Source organism: Panicum hallii, chromosome 3 (assembly GCF_002211085.1).
Source record: "Panicum hallii strain FIL2 chromosome 3, PHallii_v3.1, whole genome shotgun sequence".
Lineage (NCBI taxonomy): Eukaryota > Viridiplantae > Streptophyta > Magnoliopsida > Poales > Poaceae > Panicum > Panicum hallii.
In genome coordinates this window covers 15,643,484-15,661,860 of record NC_038044.1, presented here as the reverse complement: position 1 = coordinate 15,661,860, position 18,377 = coordinate 15,643,484, and the positions used below count along the sequence as shown (strand labels likewise).

Below are 18,377 nucleotides of genomic sequence, written 5' to 3'. Positions count from 1 at the left end.
ATGTATCGCAATTACGAAGGTGTTTGAGAGTGCCCGAGGGAGAACACGTGCTGGCGGAAACAATAGATCTGCAGCCGGATTTGCGATACCAAGAAGTACCGGTCAAGATTCTAGACACTGTCACAAGAAGGACAAGAAACTCCGAAGTACGGATATGCAGGGTTCAATGGAGCAGACATGGAGAAGAGGAAGCAACCTGGGAACGCGAGGAGGCTCTGAAGAAGGAATTTCCCCATTTGTTTAGAAGCCAGCCGAATCTCGAGGACGAGATTCATTTAAGTGGGGTAGGTTTGTAACGCCCTGAAAATCCACCAAATTAAAACACGCACTAGGGTGCTTCGTTCAGAGACCACCCGACGTCGAAACCCTAACCCTAACCAGGTCCTCCACCGCTCGGTAGCTTGTCGACGTGCGCGACCGCTTTCCTCGGTTAGCGCCGGCACGATTCGGCGCACGAATGCCGCACACGCGTGGCCGACCAGCCGCGGCCGCCGCCGCGATTGGCGCCGACGCGTCTTTCTTTTCCCTCGCTGTTTCCCCTCGCACCGCGCGCTTCCCCGCGTGGCCGACCGGCCGCGGTCACCGCCGCGACCGGCGCCGGCCCTTCTCCCTCCCTCTTTTTCTTTTCTCTCTTTTCCCCTTTCCTTTTTCCTTTTCTCCCCTTTTCTTTTCTTTCTTTTCTCCCTTTCCTCCCTTTTCTTTCTCCTCCCTTCCTTCCTGTTTCCCCCCCCTGCTCCCGAGCACGGCACAGCCGTGCGCCGGCCTTGTGCGCCGCGCCCGCGCTACCCCTGGCCGTGCCGCGTGCACGCGCACGCGCCCGCCCGCGCGCCCCGCGTGCCCCGCGTGCCCACGCGCCGCGCGCCGCGGCGCCCGTCGCCCGCGCCCTCGCCCCTGGCCCGCGCCACGCCGCGCCGCCCGCGCACGCGCGCGCGCCGCCCGTCGTCGGCCGCGCCGCCCGCCGCTGCCCTCTGCCGCACCCCGCGCGCGCGCCGCCCTGTGCTAGCACAGCGCCCCCCCACGTGCCCTCGGCACCTGCACCCCGCCGCGTCGCGACGACGGCAAGCGGCCGAGGCGCCATTAATGGCGCCCCGCACCGGCCGCCGCCGCGACCACCCCTCCACCGCCTCCTCCCGGCTATAAAGTGGCCCTTCGCGCAGCCCACCTCCCCCACAACCTTCCACCGCCACCCAACCCTCGCCTCCCCGAGCCTAGCGCCGCCGCCACGCCTCGCACGGCCGCCGCCCACCGGCCTCCGTCGCCCCGCCCGCACACGCCATCCCGGCCCAAGGTGCGTGGGGGAATCGGCTCCCCTCCTCCCCCTTCCCCTTTTCCCCCTCAGCCCCGTGCCGTCCCGAGCCCCGGACGCCGGGATTAGGGGCCGGCCCGAGCTCCCCCCCCTCCCTCCTCTGTTTCACGGGTGAGGGGAGGGAGAAGAAGGGGTGATCTTTACCCATAGCCCCCTCCCCTTTCTTGTTTTATCCAAAGGACCCCCCCCCCCTCCTTTAACTACTCCTTTTGCTAATAAAACCTCACTCTTTTTATTATTCCAAACCAAGTCCCTCCACCACGTAAACCTAATTACACTCGACATCTTTTAACGTGTCCTGCGTATTTTTAGAAATTGCAAATAGGCCCTTGTTCCCTCCAGATACTTACGAATAAACCCCTGGAGCCCCGTTTAAGCCCTAAAACCCGCTTTAGCGCGTCATTTTATGTGCGAAATGACCTCCGATTGACCCAAAACTTTACCACGCCCTTTCTAGTATAGTTTTAGCCATGCCAATAAGAAATCACCTAGAGATATTGCCCCTAACTCCATAACCAAATTATTTCCGATTCAAGCCTATCGGTAAAAGCTTTTAGTTCTTTCGCTTGATTGTGTGTCTGCTTGTTTGCGTCGTAGGACACGGAGTAAACGACGAGGTTCCCGACCGCGACCAAGCAACTGAGGACCAGTACTGCGACCCCGAACCCGAAGGACAGTGCTTCGATCAGGACTTCCCGCAAGGGTTTGACGATGGCAAGTTCAATTCCGCCCTTTGATGCATATTTCTGTCCTAGTTTTTATAAACACGACCCAATGGCCTGTTTTATAAAATTGCATTGTTTTGCGTGCTGGAAACCCGGTAGGATAGCCACCCTTGTTTGAAATAACCGTACTTTGACTGCCTGATTTATAAAGAAAATGTGTGTGTGCGGGAAGGGATAAAAAGTGGTTTTGAAAAGCGAGTTAGATGAGATGGATGGCATTTCTGTGTGAATTGCCGTTGGTGTGCTCGTACCTGTGTGGTTGAGCGTGGATGGGAGATATCCATCTTGTCACCCTTAAGGACCGAGTTGATGTGACATCTCACCTAGCTTCTCGTAGTGCGAACCACTTGACCGTTGTATGGGCAACGGCTTGGCCTAACCCCACTAGTTAGTCTGATAGCCATCAGGAGAGCTGGGAGCAACGGGTGATCAAGGAGACGGGATAAGCTCTGTGTGACTTATGCCCCGGTTAAACCTCGGTGATAGGTCGAATGACCCCTTGATAGATCCCGAGGTGGCTAGTCAGGTCTAGCTAAGGTGGGTAAGGGCTTCGATGGGATCTGCACCGGCACTAAGGTGTTCGTGCTGTGGTACCCCGCCTGTGGGTAAAGTTGCACACCTCTGCAGAGTTAAAATCTATTCGAATAGCCGTGCCCACGGTATTGGGCAAGTTACGGTGTGGTCACATAACTAGTGTTTCTCTCTGGGAAGGGTTGAACCCGTGTGAGTTGTTTGGAAAGTATCCGGTAATGGTGCCGTGTGCTACAACGGACGGGGAGTCCGGAAGCGGCTTAAAACTTGGATCCTGTGTGGATCAAAATCGTGTGCTCCTTGGTATTAGAAAACTCGTTTTGGAAATCGTTTTTAAACGCACCCTTGCATACAGTTGAGTTTTTCCCAAATGAACCATAACCTATCCTTGGATTGTCCCGTGCATATGATTACTGTTATACCCCCCCCTCCGTGGGTGTGATTGGACTTGCTGAGTACGTTTGTACTCACCCCTCTCTTACTTTTACAGTGGAAGACCCAGACTACATCCCCGAAGACAACGAGTAGGGTTTCGTCCTGCACCCAGTCTTGCCTGTGGTTGAGGCCACCGTTGGATCCCGCATGGCGCAAGACTCTGATGATCCTTTGTTCGTGGCTAGTGTAGTTGTGTGGGTTCTGGTTGTAATCCTCGCGATAGTGGCGCTTCACTGCCCATTACCGCGTAGAGTTGTACGGTGATGTACCATCTGATGTAATAAAAGTGTTATCAGCCTCCTGGGACTGATAAATCAACACTTTTAAGTCTTCCCTGATGGGGGGACGCTTCAGTTCTTCTCTCTCTCGCCACCAAGAAAGCTTGTCTCTATTCTTTGACGGGTACCGAAACCACGGCGTTGGAAGATATTCCCGTGGTTTGCGAGTATCCGGATGTCTTTCCGGAAGAATTACCGGGCATGCCTCCCGATCGTGAGGTGGAGTTCGTTATTGAATTAATGCCCGGGACGGCTCCCATTTCCAAGCGTCCCTACCGTATGCCTCCTAATGAATTAAAAGAATTGAAAGAGCAACTCAAGGTCCTTTTGGATAAGGGTTTTATTCGTCCGAGCTCCTCTCCTTGGGGATGCCCGGCTCTCTTTGTAAAGAAGAAGGATGATAGTCTACGGATGTGCGTCGACTACCGTCCGTTGAATGAGGTCACCGTCAAAAATAAGTACCCCCTTCCTCGAATCGATATCTTGTTTGACCAATTATCGGGAGCTTGCTATTTCTCCAAGATTGATCTAAGGTTAGGTTATCATCAAATTAAAATTCGTCAAGAAGATATTCCAAAAACAGCTTTCTCTACTAGATATGGTCTCTATGAGTACACCGTCATGTCCTTTGGCCTCACCAACGCCCCGGCGTATTTCATGTACTTGATGAATAGTATCTTCATGGAGGAACTCGATATCTTCGTGGTTATCTTTATTGATGACATTCTTATCTATTCAAAGACTCGGGAAGATCATGCTCACCATATCCACATTGTGTTACAAAAACTTTGGAAGCATCGTCTTTATGCCAAGTTTAGCAAGTGCGAGTTTTGGCTCAAGAAAGTATCCTTTCTTGGTCACATTCTCTCCAAGGATGGCGTCGCCGTCGATCCTAGCAAGGTGCAAGATGTTCTTGATTGGAAGCAACCTCGAAGCATCACCGATATTCGGAGTTTTCTTGGGCTTGCGGGATATTATCGCCGGTTCATAGAAAATTTCTCAAAAATTGCCAAGCCTATGACCGAATTGTTGAAAAATGGGGTCAAGTTCGAATGGTCTCAAGCTTGCGAAGAAGCCTTTCAAACTCTTAAAGATCGTCTTACTACCGCTCCCGTTCTAGCTCAACCAAATATTCACAAGAACTTCGATGTCTATTGTGACGCCTCTCGCGTCGGTCTTGGTTGTGTTCTTATGCAAGAAGGCCAAGTGGTGGCCTATGCCTCTCGTCAACTCAAGCGACATGAAGAAAATTATCCGACCCATGATTTGGAGCTTGCGGCCGTGGTCCATGCTCTAAAGATTTGGCGTCACTATCTTCTTGGTAATCATTGTAATATCTACACCGATCACAAGAGCCTTAAATATATCTTCACCCAATCCGATCTCAACATGAGGCAACGTCGATGGCTTGAATTAATCAAAGATTATGATCTTGAAGTTCACTATCATCCCGGCAAGGCGAATGTTGTTGCTGATGCACTAAGCCGCAAGGCCCAATGCAATTGTTTGACCATGGGACCTCCTCTTCATACTCTTTGTGATGAATTCCGGAAACTTAAAATGGGAATGGTCATGGAAGGTCATCTTGGTGCTCTTATAATCAAGTCCAATCTCTATGATCAAATTAAGGAAGCTCAAAGAAATAACAAAGGTATGGCCCGAATTCGTACACTAATGAAGGAGGGTAAAGCTCAATGTTTTTCTTGTGATGATCAAGGGGTCCTATTCTTTGGGAAACGTATTGTCGTGCCTAAGGATCACAACTTGAGGCGCTTAATTCTTGATGAAGCCCATAATTCTCAATTCTCTATTCATCCGGGTAGCACTAAAATGTTTCAAGATCTTAAGCAAAGATTTTGGTGGACTCGCATGAAGCGGGAAATCGCTCGATATGTCGCCGAGTATGATGTTTGCCAAAGGGTCAAGGCCGTGCATCTCAAACCGGCCGGTACTCTTCAACCTTTGCCTATTCCATCATGGAAGTGGGAAAATATTGGAATGGACTTTATCACCGGGTTGTCGAAGACTATTCATGGGTATGATTCCATTTGGGTAATTGTTGACCGTTTAACCAAATTGGCTCATTTTCTTCCGGTCAAGACTACCTATCGAGCCAAGCAATATGCGGAGTTGTATCTTACTCGCATTGTATGTCTTCATGGTGTTCCTAAAACAATTGTCTCCGATCGTGGTCCTCAATTTGTTGGCCACTTTTGGAGAAGTCTTCATGAAGCCATGGGAACCGACCTTACCTATAGTACCGCTTACCACCCTCAAACCGATGGCCAAACCGAGAGAGTGAATCAAATCCTTGAAGATATGTTACGGGCTTGTGTTCTAGTGTATGACAAGAAGTGGGCCACTTGTTTGCCATTTGCGGAATTTTCTTATAATAATAGCTATCAAGCAAGTATCAAGATGTCTCCTTTTGAAGCTCTTTATGGACGGCGTTGTAGAACGCCTATCAATTGGTCCGAATCCAGGGAAAGGCCTTTCTTTGGCCCGGATTTGGTGAAAGATGCCGAAGTCCAAGTTAAGATCATTCGTGAAAATCTTCGCATTACTCAATCCCGTCAAAAGCTATATGCCGATCGTCGCCGCCGTGAACTCCATTTCAAGGTTGGTGATTACGTTTATCTTAAAGTCTCTCCTTTCAAGGGTACTCGTCGCTTCCGAGTTAAGGGTAAATTGGCACCTCATTTTGTCGGACCTTTCCTAATCACTAAAAGGATTGGAATGGTGGCTTATCAATTGGATCTTCCCCAATCACTTTCCACCGTTCACAATGTATTTCATATCTCGCAATTGAAGAAATGCCTTCGTGTTCCTACCGACGCCATTGACCTTGAATCACTCAATCTTCAAGCGGGTCTTACCTACGAAGAGCATCCTATTGCCATCCTAGATCATGTTGAAAGGAAAGTAAAATGAAGTATGGTGAAGTTTGTGAAAGTTCAATGGAGCAACCACTCCGAAGACGAAGCCACATGGGAACGCGAGGATCGTTTGCGTCAAGACTACCCCGACTTCATCTTTCATGAGTTAGTCCTCAAGCTTCTCCCACCGCACCCAACTTTCTTTAAGAAGTTCATCCTTCTAGATACCTTATATGTGTACACAATCACCATCAAAAACAAATTAGGGATGTCCTACCACGCCACACCACCCATGCCTTGTGCATCCTTTCTTCGATGTTTATCTTGTCTAGGTGAATATGGCCTTCCTACACTCGAAGCCTTATCGTTCTCTATCTACCAAATCTCGGGACGAGATTTTCTTAAGGGGCGGAGAATTGTCACGACCCAAAAATTAAAACCACATGGTTAAAATTTAAAACATCATCCAAGCATCATCAAGCATCATGTGCACGTTTTGACTTGAGTTACCCAAATTTTCTTGTTATTGTTGAGTGTAGCTTGTGAAGAAAGTTTAAAAATTGCTATGTGGCTGTGTGCCCAAACAATTTATTCAAATACTAGATTTCAAATTATGATTTTTAGATATTTTTACTAAATTTTTGGATGTCTCTACCGAGCCATAAAATTCTTGGAAAGTTTGAAAACTGCAAATTTGGATGATTTATTGTGGGCAATTCTTGATGTATTTTTGAGTGTTTGTTGTCGCATTATATTCTTTGTAGTGTGTTCTTGCTTCAGATAAAATTTGGTGAATTTTGGAGCCCGGGAAATGCATGGTTTTGAATTTGCAAGTTGAAGCGTTGTCTTTTCTTTTTCCCCTTCTCCCGGCCCCACTTGTCTGCCTCCTCTCTCTCCCGCGCGCTCGGTCCCGCGCGTCAGCCTCCCCCTCCGCGCCTCCCGCACCTCTGCGCCCGCCCGTTGGGCGCCCGCACAGTGGCGCACGCCGGCGGCTGCTGGCCTGTCCAGCGTGGCCGCCGCCTCCTCGTTTCCTGCGCTCGCCGCTCTCTCTTCCCTTCCCCACTTCAAATCGCGCCGTTCTCCTTCTCCCCTCCAACCCTAGCTCACCGAACGCCTCTTCCTCTCCCCGCCGCAATCCGCCGCCGCCGCTTCACCTCCGCCCGATTCCGCGCACGTGCACCACCCCCTCCTCCTCCGCACCCGGCCCCAGCCCTTCGCCGCCTCTCTCCCCGGCTCAATCGCCTCCCCCACGCCCGCCTCTTCCCGCCGCCGCCGCACTCCGTCGCGCCACCGCTCGCCGCCTCGCTCCGCCCGCCGGCGCTGCGGGTGAGTTTCCCCGTCGCGCCGCGCCCCTCGTGCGCGCGTTGCCCCGCTCCGTTCGCCCCTCGTGGCCGCGCTCCGTCGGTCGCCGCCGTGACGTCGTGCGCCCGCGCGGACCGCGCGCGCGGGCCGCGTCGTGGGCGCGTGCTGGCGCCCCTCGTGGCGGGTCAAGGCCGCAGCCGGCCTTGACTTCGCCCGGCCCGGGGCTGGCAGCCTGGGCCCACCTGTCGGCGCCCGGGAGTGCCGGATCCAGGTGGCTCTAGCCTTTTTCCCTACGTTTCACCCCGTTATTTCATGCTGTTTCTTGTAAATTGCATATAAATTGTTGTAGATCTCCAAAAATTATGAAATTTGTTTTGTTTGAATCCTCTGTAATAGGTCTACTTAGATAAATTAAATTTATGCATGTTAGAGTCCTGTACCTTGAGTTATAGTTTTTTCTTGCTAAACCAAGTTAATTGTTAATCTTGTTGTGTGATGCTTTAAAAATGCTAAGCTAAATCTTGTTAAATTTCTGATGAAATGCTTTATCTCATGGTGCAGCTTGTGTAAATGATCCTAGGCTTTTTGGTAGGGTTTTAATGCATTTTTGGTTTTGCTGCCTGCAAAATTGTTTATTGTGTAACTTTGGATGGAAAAGTGATAAAATGATAAAACTACTTCTGTTATCTTTTTTATCATGTCTTGTACCCCTGGTAATTTTATTAGGATTTTTGGAAAATGCTTTGCATGGCTTTTTAGATTTAACTTGATTCTAGTAGCTAAAACTTACAAATAACCTAAGTAATTCCACAAATATGTTTTTGATGCAAACTCATCTCTCATTATTTTCTCTTGAGATCCCCTGTGTGCAGAAATTACATCATGATTTATTCTTGCTATTTTGTTGCATGAGCAAGTTCGCCTTCGGGCTTAGAATTTAATTGATTGATCGAGCTTCATGTACGTTGCTTGCGTGCCTCCTTGTGTTAAGTGTTACTTCATTTCCATTCCATATCATGCCATCTCTTTTCATATCATTAGCATCATCCTAATGCATACATATCATTCATGCATTTTAGTGACCGAGACGCCGGAGGACGCACCCGTTGAGCCCACCGAGTTCGTTGAGACCGAGCCGGGAGCCGAGTGTGTTGTTGAATAAGAAGAGAACCAAGACAAGCAGCTAAGTATGATTCCTTGACCTACTTAACTTGCTTAAAATTAGTTATTTCACTTGGGGTATCTATGTTTATGTTAAATATTTATCTATTGCATCGCTGGTCCTATTTTCATGCAATGTCCTCTCTTGATTTTGTATATCCATGCCCTTGGCACATGTAGCTAGTTGCGACCTAATTAACTAAATGCTTAGCCGTGCCTAGAGTTGGTAGATATCTTTTAGGAAAAATTGGAATAGGATCACTTGTCTCACCCACTTTTTATTATCTTAATCATGATGTCCGGTGTCGGGTTGTTGGTTTGGATCGGTCGATTTGGAAGTGTAGTTTTAAGGTTTGAGCGGAAGGTAGGGCCTAGAGAAAGGAGTCTCGGAGGTTTAGTCTGCTTGAACCGATTAAGGACCGTCCGTGGATGACCTTGGAAATTGAGCACTTATCGTACTACCACATATCCATTCATGGGGTGGATAAACCGAATACCCTCTAGTTCTAATCGTTGATGCACGGTCGTAGATGCGTGGCCGTAGGGATTTGTAGAGAGGCTTAGGGGTGTCCCCGGTGGACCTAGGTAACTCTCCGCGCAAGTTAGGCGTGATGTTCAACGATTACAACTTGTCGGGAAAGGTTGATGCGAGTACCCCCTCACCTCACGTGATCGGTTGGGTGAGTCGCATGGTCCTTGTGTCGTGTGGGTAAAGATGTAGACCCTTGCAAGGTTAATGAATCAATTCGAATTGCCGCGCTCTCGGTTATGAGCAAGCTCTTTATCCTACGAAATCTTCGTAGAAGTTTTGGTCAAATGGTTGGTTGCATGTTACGTTCCCTCTTGTTGATGCTTAGGATTTGAGTTATCTAATTAACTAAAACTTGAGGTGGGTTGGGCAAGCTAATTAAAATGCTAGGAGGCTAGATGGTGGAGTTAAGGAGCTCATGCTTATTTAATTTACTTAACCCTAAAGCCTTTTTGTGAGCCTTCATATGCATTTTTCTTGATTTATTTATTCGCGTAAGTCTTGCGAGTACCTTTGTACTCATGTTGCTTTGTTACACTAAGTTGCAGGTGAGCCGGAAGTGGTGTTTGGCCATTTCTACCCCGCCGAACCCGGCGTGGGCGAGGAATAGGCCAATATGGTCAATGGTGTCCTTGAGCAAGACGCCATTAATATTATCTATCATTATATTTTCCGCTGCGTGTCGTACTTGGGGTTATCATGATAAACATTAAACCTTATGGTTCTTATCTCTTCTATGTTATTGTGAGCCTGAGGCTTATATCCTTTATTGAACCTTAAAATTCAGATTTGGAACCTTCCCTTATGTCAATGTTGTAATGGTTAATGGCTTAACTTTGTATTAAAATTTGCTCTTTATGGATCAATGGTGATGTATGAGCTTGTGACGGTATGTGCATGTGCGTGATATTGGGCATATGTTGGAGCACATACCGGGACTACCGGGTTTAATATTATTTTTGGCTAAAAGTTAAGTTGGTTCTTGGGAGTTTAGATGTGGGTTAAGCCGTGGCGCGCTATTGGTGCGAGCGTGAGTTAACTCTCATCTTCATGATAAGAACCGACGGTTTCGCTTAAAATGATATTAAATTGGGCGGTTCTCACATATGCCAGTTTCTAGAGTCCAAAACTATGCGATTCTTTGCATCCGATTATGTCCTTTCCTTAAGCCACTTGATCTTGTTATCCCATGAAACAGCAAAAATCCGCACCACGTTGGTTTCAGTTTGCGGTACGGCCCCTCATTTGTCGTGGTCTTACCAGTTAGGGCTCTCGAATACGGTGCGAGCGGCGATCTTGTTGGGCCGAATGTTATCCGACCTGGGTTTGTCGCGGCTCGTCGATCTACTAGATCGATCTCGACCGCGCGGACATTAAATTAGGTGCGAGACACTGTGGCGACGGTACTGCCGATGCGTGTCGTCTTCCCCGCGGACACCACCCCACCTGTACCAGATCAGCTGCAGAGAACGCACGGGGGTGGGGTGGTCTGGCCTTACCATGGGCCCTGGCAGGTGCAACCTGGCCGTGACTTTGCCGAGTTTTTTACCATCTCACTCACATCAAACGCACGCCGAGAGCGGCGCCGGCTGCTGACGAGACGGGGCCTGAAAACTGCCGCACGCGTTGTACACCTGCAGGTTGCGCTGTGTGCCATTGCCAATGCCATGCAAGCGGTTGCCGACCGGTAAGATCCACCAGCAAACGCGCCGGATTGGCCGCCCTGCGCCGCTCTCAGTCTCAGACGCGCCATGCAAGCACGGCTACGGCTCGTGTCGCGCGGGGTGCGGGAGTTGCCGGCTTTTCTGCCAGGAATTTCCGTAACGTGAGAATGCAACAGCAGCTCAGCAAGTAACAAGATCATGGAACCACAGAGTAGGGATTTTTTTTTTAACTACCCAAGAAAGGCGTAGACAAAATCATATGAACAGTGCCGCCGGGGGGCGGAGAGAAAACAGCCGCAGCTTTCTTTACCACGGGCGGGCGCCCTGCCTCTCTGCCTGCCTGCCGGCGCGGCGTGCGCGCCTCGTGGTAGGGCCGCGGCGGGCTGCCCGAGCCGCAGCGATGCGGGGCATGGCGACGCAAGCGCTACACCTACACGGCAGCGTGGCTCGCGGACAAGCGCCGCAGCAGGCCTGTCCCGATCCCCCCTGCCCCGCCGGCCGGCCACGGTAGGGCACACCACCACGAGCGGCCTCGATCGCGCGCCCCGCCGGCGCCGGTCGAAGGCGCGCGCGCGCACGCACGAACCCGCTCGTGCCACGAGACTCATGCTGTGGCCCACGCGTGCGCACGCGCGCGGCCGGCGCTGCGCAGCGCGTAAGCCGGCGGCCGGCGCCACGATCGCCGTGTGGGCAGGCGCCGTGGTTCAGGCTGGTCCTCGCCTCCCGCGCGCGCTTGTTGGGGTGGTTGTTCACGCGCCGGACGGGCTTGTGACGGCGAGCCGCGCGCTCAGTCACGGCATGTAGAGCTGGTTCCGGCACTTGCACCGCCACGCCTCCGGGTAGTACTCGGTGGTGACGAGCACCCCCGGCGGCACGGACACGTGCACCGGGTAGCAGGGGCTGCAGCTGCCGCACTTGGACGTGCACCGCGGCGGGTGTGACCCCGGACCACCCGACAGCAGCCGCCGGCCGGCGTAGGAGTACACCGCCTCCCGCACCTGCACCCACAGGCACGCACGAAGAACCATATCAGCAGCAGCAGTTCTATCAAGCTTCAGCCCAAGCATGGTCCCTGCCCTACAAGCTAGTACACCGGTGCTGATTGCCCCAATAATCAGCAATGACGCGATGTACGGGCAGCGAGGTATGGCCTGGTCACTACTCGCCCGGCGGCGCCCCGCCGCTGTGGAAGGTCTGTCGGGAGGGAACGCACGCCGCCGTGAGGCTGCCAGGCGCACGCCGCAGTGGTGATCGTGACCGGCGGACTGGAGGGAGGGGCATTTCGCGAGCGGATCACGACCTCTGCATGGGAGATCGATGCTTGTCCGCGCGGCCATTTGGGACCGTACGTACGTGCGTGCGATTTTGACATGCCATCTGCCGCCGCATGAGCTGAGGCCAGCGCGGCGGTGCCCGGAGCAGTACGGTACAGCCGGGCTGTGGACACGGTGGTCGGTCTTCCTCCGAGCTCCTTCCACGTACGGAGGCCCAGATGCAGCAGTGCGGTGCCGTGTTCTGCGTGAACGGAACGGGACGAGCATCGACGCGCGTACCTCGGTTACCACCGCCTGATCACCGGGGTGGGCTCCTGCCGCCGCCGCTTCCTCCGTCTTCCTCCGGAGATCTGTTTCACGGAGGAGGGGACTGAAATGAGTGGTCACCAAGTACAGCATTGCGCTAGAACAGGGAAGCTGCAGCTAGCAGAACATGCATGCTCTCAGCTCTCTATATCCAGTGCGGGATTTCCTCTCAAGCATCTCAGCAAACTGCATCTGTGCGTAGTCCTGCAGCCAGTTCTGTAAGATGCAACAAGAGGTCGAGAATATCTGTAAAGAAAACCGAGGAAATGCAGCAAGAAGTCGAGAGTCTCCGTACTTCCACCAACGAACTCACAAGAAAGATGAAGTTTTTTTTTTCTTCTTCCGAAGAACATTTTTCCGAAATACCTTCCGAAGAACATATCTTGAACATTATTTTCTGTGCAAAAGATGACCAAAGCGAGCTAACTAGCTAGCTATCTTTACACGCGCGCGCGCGCGCGCGCGCGAACGAGGAGAGAGAGAGAGAGAGAGAGAGAGAGAGAGAGAGAGAGAGAGAGAGAGAGAGAGAGAGAGAGAGAGAGAGAGAGAACAAAGGAGGTAGCTCGGCTTACCCGAAGCGAGCGCGCCGCCGACGAAGCAGAGGGAGACGACGAGGGCCGCGGCCACCGCGAAGGCCCAGGCGACGACGCCGAGGCTCCGGGCGGACCTCCCCTGCCACCGCCACCGCCCCGGCCTCCCCCTCCCCATGAGCAACGGTGGCATCATCACCCGAACCACCTCGATCTCTTGCCTCAACCTCAGCTAGCTAGCTCTCCAGCTAGCGCGGATCGGAGCTCGCTGCAACGAATGGCGAAGGAAGCAAGTAGCCAGCAGCCAAATGCGGAACCGGAAGCGGCCGGGGGCCGGGGCGCGAGCGGGACACGGGGGGCGCTGAGGGGATAGATGTTGATGATGGTGGCGGTGATGAGCGGACGCGAACGCGAGGAGGCTCTGCCCGCCTGCTTGCCCGGCCGGTGTCGCCAGCACTGTAGCCGCGTCACATCGGCGTCGCACTCCAGCTCCCCCCGGGCAGCTGATATAGCGGCTAGCTCCGGCACGCACGGCGGGGATTTATTAACATCATGGGCGCGCACGCAAAGCAGCAGGCGTACGCTGCGTAATACTAGCACGGCGCGCTCCGGGACGCTGCCGCCCCGCCACCGCACCTAAGCCGCTTTGTACGGCCCGCTTTGCGTGCGCTCCGTGGATCGTGGGCTCGAGCTGTTTTCTTCTATAACGGGACGCGCTGCCCCTACCCGTAATGCACCTGTAATCCTTCCCGCCTCTAGCATTTTAATTTCACCTGCAATGCACCTGTATATACTAACATATATTAATATACCATGAATAACTAATAAACTGCTACAGGGACTGCACACGTTTCAGACATTGCAAATGATCTTCTCTTCTTCAAAAAAAGGAGAGAAAAGAGACACTGTAACTGATCATCATGAAGGGCGCATTATTATTAGCCACCGCTAATCGTTTGTTTAGTTTCGTTTTCGGTTGGGATTTGAGACGGCGATCGTTTCGGTCCTGCTGCACACGGGGCGAACAGGGGCATCACGCTGCCTTGGACCATGCCCCGGCTGATGTGTGCGCAGAACTAGGCACTGTGGTACTCACCGGGCTTGCGCCATGCGTGTTAATGGCGGCCTGCCGCATGTGGTCCACGGAGCTCGCCGCGAGGGTGGTGGCAGTGGCAGCCGACCGCGACAAACCGACGGGGCGGTCGTCGTCGTGGGGTTTGGGGCCTTGGGGGTGGGCGTGGCTGCTGGCCATTGTTCCGCAGCTGTTGGATTCGACAAAGATCGGCGTCGGCCGGGGGCCGACGTGGAACGGAACGGGATCGGAATGAAGGCACGGAGGACTTCATCCTGCCCCTCTGCGTGTATTGTGCATAACTGATAGCTCGTGCATCTTCGTACTGACTACTGATGCAGGAGTACTGAAGAAACCAGGTGGTTGGGGTGTTTAATTTCTGGCCCTGATGTGGCGCGCTTCAATCAATACTGTGCCATTCTGCAAGGGATAATGGTGTGCGATGGATTCAGGAGTAGCTCTCGTGTCACTTTCCTCGCCGTGCTAATAATGACGGTCAAGGCGAGCTCGTCGCTAATCATGGTGGGTTAGTTCTCTCCTTGTCATGCAGAGGCCCTGTTCGGGTGGATGCTTCTCCTTGACAGATCTGACGACGATGCAGAGAGCGATGGATGGGGGCCGTGTGTGGAATATCTGCTCGCTAAATAGCGGCGAGAAGATTCTGATCGTCGATCGTGCCGTGCGTTCGGCTGACAGCAGCTAGCATCATGGCTCCGGGGCGCGGCGCACGGCACCCGATCGAGACGGTATCGATGAATGCGGTCGTTCTTAACCGTCTGTGGTTTGGTACTACCAGAAGAGAAACGCGCCGTGAATGGGGAACAGCCGAACAGGGAGCGCAAAGGCGCCCATGATCGGGATGAGATTCTGGCCTGGGACGCCGAATCAGACACCTGGCAACCGTAGGATGCCGGCAAAGCGTGGTGGTGGTAGTAGTAGCACTACCGATCGCATCATGTGATCTGCTTCATCAGCTAACCGCCGCTCGCGGCTCGAAGCTCTCGGGCCGACCGACCTTCCGGGTCTGACCGGCGACCGGCGCCGGCCATGGATGGCAGGTATCTGCAGCCGAGGACCAACGCGGCCGTACACTCCATTGGCCAGCTCCGCGGAGAAGGGCCGCCGGGGTCCAGCTAGGCCGGGCCGCACCGCCCGGCATGGGGCGCGAAGCGGAAAGCGCCCGGCACACGTTTGCGCAGAACGCTTTGCCTGCTTGCCGCTTGGAGCCCTGGACGCGTGCCGTTCTGTCCCTTCACCGGCCATGCCCTGCGGCCGGCCTCTGCGCGCGCGCGCACTGGCCTTCTTCTTCTTCTTCCAGCTCCCACTCTGCCGGCCTCTCAACTTTTGAGCAGCGCGCAAGTGCGCGAACAACAACGAACTCCCAGTGCGAAGAAGAAACGCATCATGAGGAAATGAATGCGGGACGCTTCGGCGAGTGACTGCGCCAGTCACGTACGTAGTAACGTCGATCCGGTAGGGTTTGCCCTAGCCAGTAGCAGCCGGCTAGCCAAGCCCCATGCACGCTACGTCCTAGGGCTAGGGGGTGGCAGCGCCGCAGCGGCGATGGACTCGTAGTCGCCCTCGCCGCGCCTGTCGGGCATCTTGCCATCCGAGGCGATTTCGATCGCGCGTCGTCATCCGCATCCAATCCATCCACGGCACCTGCGCGTGCAGACGCTGAGCATTTGGCCGGCCGTAGGCGCGCTGGATCTGCAGCTGCGGCCTGCCTTGTAGTCTTGTACGTCCCATCCCGGCCGGCAGCGGGCCGGGCACGGGCAGGCCTCGTCCCGGTAAATTTGTGGCGAGTAACAGTGAAAAGTAAAGGCTGGGGCAAGGTATTCCCCCAGGTTGGGTCACATCTATCGCCGAGTCGGGGTCGTTTGGGGGTTCAGAGATGATGAGATTGGAAACTGGAAAGGCGTCTGTCTGGCCGTCGATCCATCCGTCTCTTTCCAGCTGCTCTTCCCGTTCCCTGGACGCATCGGCCACGGCCAGGCCGGGGTCATGTGCCGCAACAGTGGCACATGTTTGCTGCTCCTCCACTGCTTCTCTAGCTTCTCCGGCGCAACGCCGATGGTGTACTGGTGTCAGTCACGGCGTGGTAGTAGGCACACTGGTAGTAGTGTTTGCGTTACTAGCTTGACTACCAGTCTAGCTACTGCTGCTGGGGCTGTGAAAGTGAAAAAACAGTATTTGAACAACAGGCACAGATTCTTCTTTTTTTTTTGGAAGATATATAGCCATGTTAAATTTCAAGCGAGCGGATTGCGTAGGTGAATTTTGGGTAGTAATTCTGTTAGCTTTCGTTCCTCCGGAGCCCTGCGATCCCCAATCCGGTGCGAATTTATACCGGAAATGAAACCGCTCGCCACTGGCTTCTCCGCGTACTGTTCGTCTTGAGTGCGCGTATAGTGCCCGCACTACGCGGCGTACGCCGGCCGGTGCTGTAGAACGAAGCAGACGTAGAGCAGTGACATGGACGTCTCGTGGCATCGGTAGTAATCGCGCGCACGCTGCAGTATCCAGGCAGACAGATTTTCCGGGATGGGCGCAGGGCCGGGGCCCGCGACCACTACTTATCTTCCCCTAATTCTTCTGTATTCTTCAGCAGCTTTTCTGGCGACGCACTAGCTACCCACTACTCCATGTGAACTTGCGATTAGAGCTGCTCAAACTCATCTGCATCTTTCCAGTAATTTTTTTTGAGCAATTCAAACTCTGCATCTGCGCATGTCGTATGCAGGTAACATATCTCCTAGCCAACTGTTGCAGGAGAGACCACCACATGCTGTGCTGTCTCGCCGATTCAGGGTTCAGAAAGTTTGGCTGAACATTCAGTCGAAGAGAGAAAGTACTTGTGTAGAGCGTTGGTACTTGGTAGTATGACCACAATATACAAACAGATTTTTTTTCCCGTTCTTTCTTCGAAAGGAACACTGGACCGCTGGTGCGCTGCAAGAACAGCAGGCTGTAGATCAAAATCCGGCGGTGCCGAATGAGCCTTTCGATAGCTCCTACTGTAGCGTGGTCTGTACACGCACAGCAGCGTCTCACAGTGATGGCCGGCGATCGCACTGGCGTCGTGTATAGCGACGACGCAGGCGAGGAGAGGTCACGGTAGAGCACTAGCACGGCGAGCTAAAGGGGTCCGGACTCCGGACCCGTCTGGCCGGGCCACCTACTTCTTACCCATCTTGTCATCGCAACAGTGACACTTGCTGGTACTGTTCGAGCCAACGTGATCGAGGGTTTTGTCCGTCGGGAGCAGAACTTGGCGTGCTCATCTGGAGTGGGGGGAAAATGTGGCCTGAACAGCTGCGGAAACAGTGTGGTAATGGCAAGGCTCATTCAGGGCCCCCGTGCTCATTGATCCTGTTACTGGCATGATCAGAAGATGTCTTTGGACTTTTGTTTCTGGCTCCTGCAACTTCAAGCGCAAGACGCCAACCGAAAATGACCCAGCAAAATGCCCGCGTCATTCTGAACTTCTGGTGGATGATGTAAAGGAGAACGTACGTCGGGTGTCTGCCTGGTTTGGGCCTCAAACCATCCCAGACGCTACAAAGGCCTTGTTTCCCCTGACTGCTCCGCTCCTCTTGATTATACGGGCCCTAGTTTTCAGGCCCATACTTAATTCATATAAGGCCGTCCTACTCAAACTGAAAACGAGTACCTTTTCCTTTTTCCTTTTCCTTTTCGTTTTCTTTTTCTCCCTAAACAGAATACGAGTCTGAAAGACTGAAATATTGGACCATGCCTTTCAGAAAAAAGAGAAGAAGAAAAGACGCTTTGACCATGGGGTTCACAGTAACGCTGTCGTCAGCATGTTCGGGGTAAACGGTGGCGCCGCATTTGAATCCCCCGCGACGGAGCTTTATACGACGAGTATAGGATCCCGTAGCATGTGCCGTGGATGACGCAGCAGCAGCAGTGATGCACCGCTCCGGGAAAGCGCGCCGTCGTCCGATCGTCCCGTCGACGCACTTTGCTTTCAGGAGAAGGAAAGCGAAAAAGAGGTTCAGTTAATTAATTAAAACGTCGAGTTGACAATGTTCAGAAGCAGCACGGGGAATTCAATTCTGCAGCAGAGGGGCCTATTCGTAGTGCGATCCCTGCCCGCTCCGGTGCGCGCGTGTCCGCACGATGCGGCAGCACTCCCACGCAGAAGCCGGCGAGTTCTGCGGCCAAGCACTTGGGGGAGCGACGAACAGTCAAGTCATCTTGGGGGTGGGGCCGTGCGCTGCGTGCATGATTGCAAGTTCGCAACCACCTGCGGTGCCGGTGCTCGCCTAGGAAGGAACTGGACCTCCTCCGCCGGCTGTTCACACTGGGATAGCGGCTGGCAAGCTTGCGCCTTGCAACGCTCACCGCGCGGGGTCAGCTTCCGA

At 53.3% G+C, this 18,377-nt stretch overlaps 1 protein-coding gene across 1 annotated transcript; it reads right to left on the bottom strand.

The window, feature by feature from the left end:
- Positions 1–11,470: 11,470 nt before the first annotated feature.
- Positions 11,471–13,557, bottom strand: LOC112885018 (polygalacturonase-like). Its single transcript, XM_025950684.1, has 3 exons — positions 12,960–13,557; positions 12,361–12,431; positions 11,471–11,805 (listed from the first exon to the last, which is right to left on the bottom strand). Exons 1-3 carry the CDS (start codon positions 13,111–13,113, stop codon positions 11,599–11,601), a joined length of 432 nt encoding a protein of 143 aa, XP_025806469.1. The 5' UTR covers positions 13,114–13,557; the 3' UTR covers positions 11,471–11,598.
- Between the last annotated feature and the right edge of the window lie 4,820 nt (positions 13,558–18,377).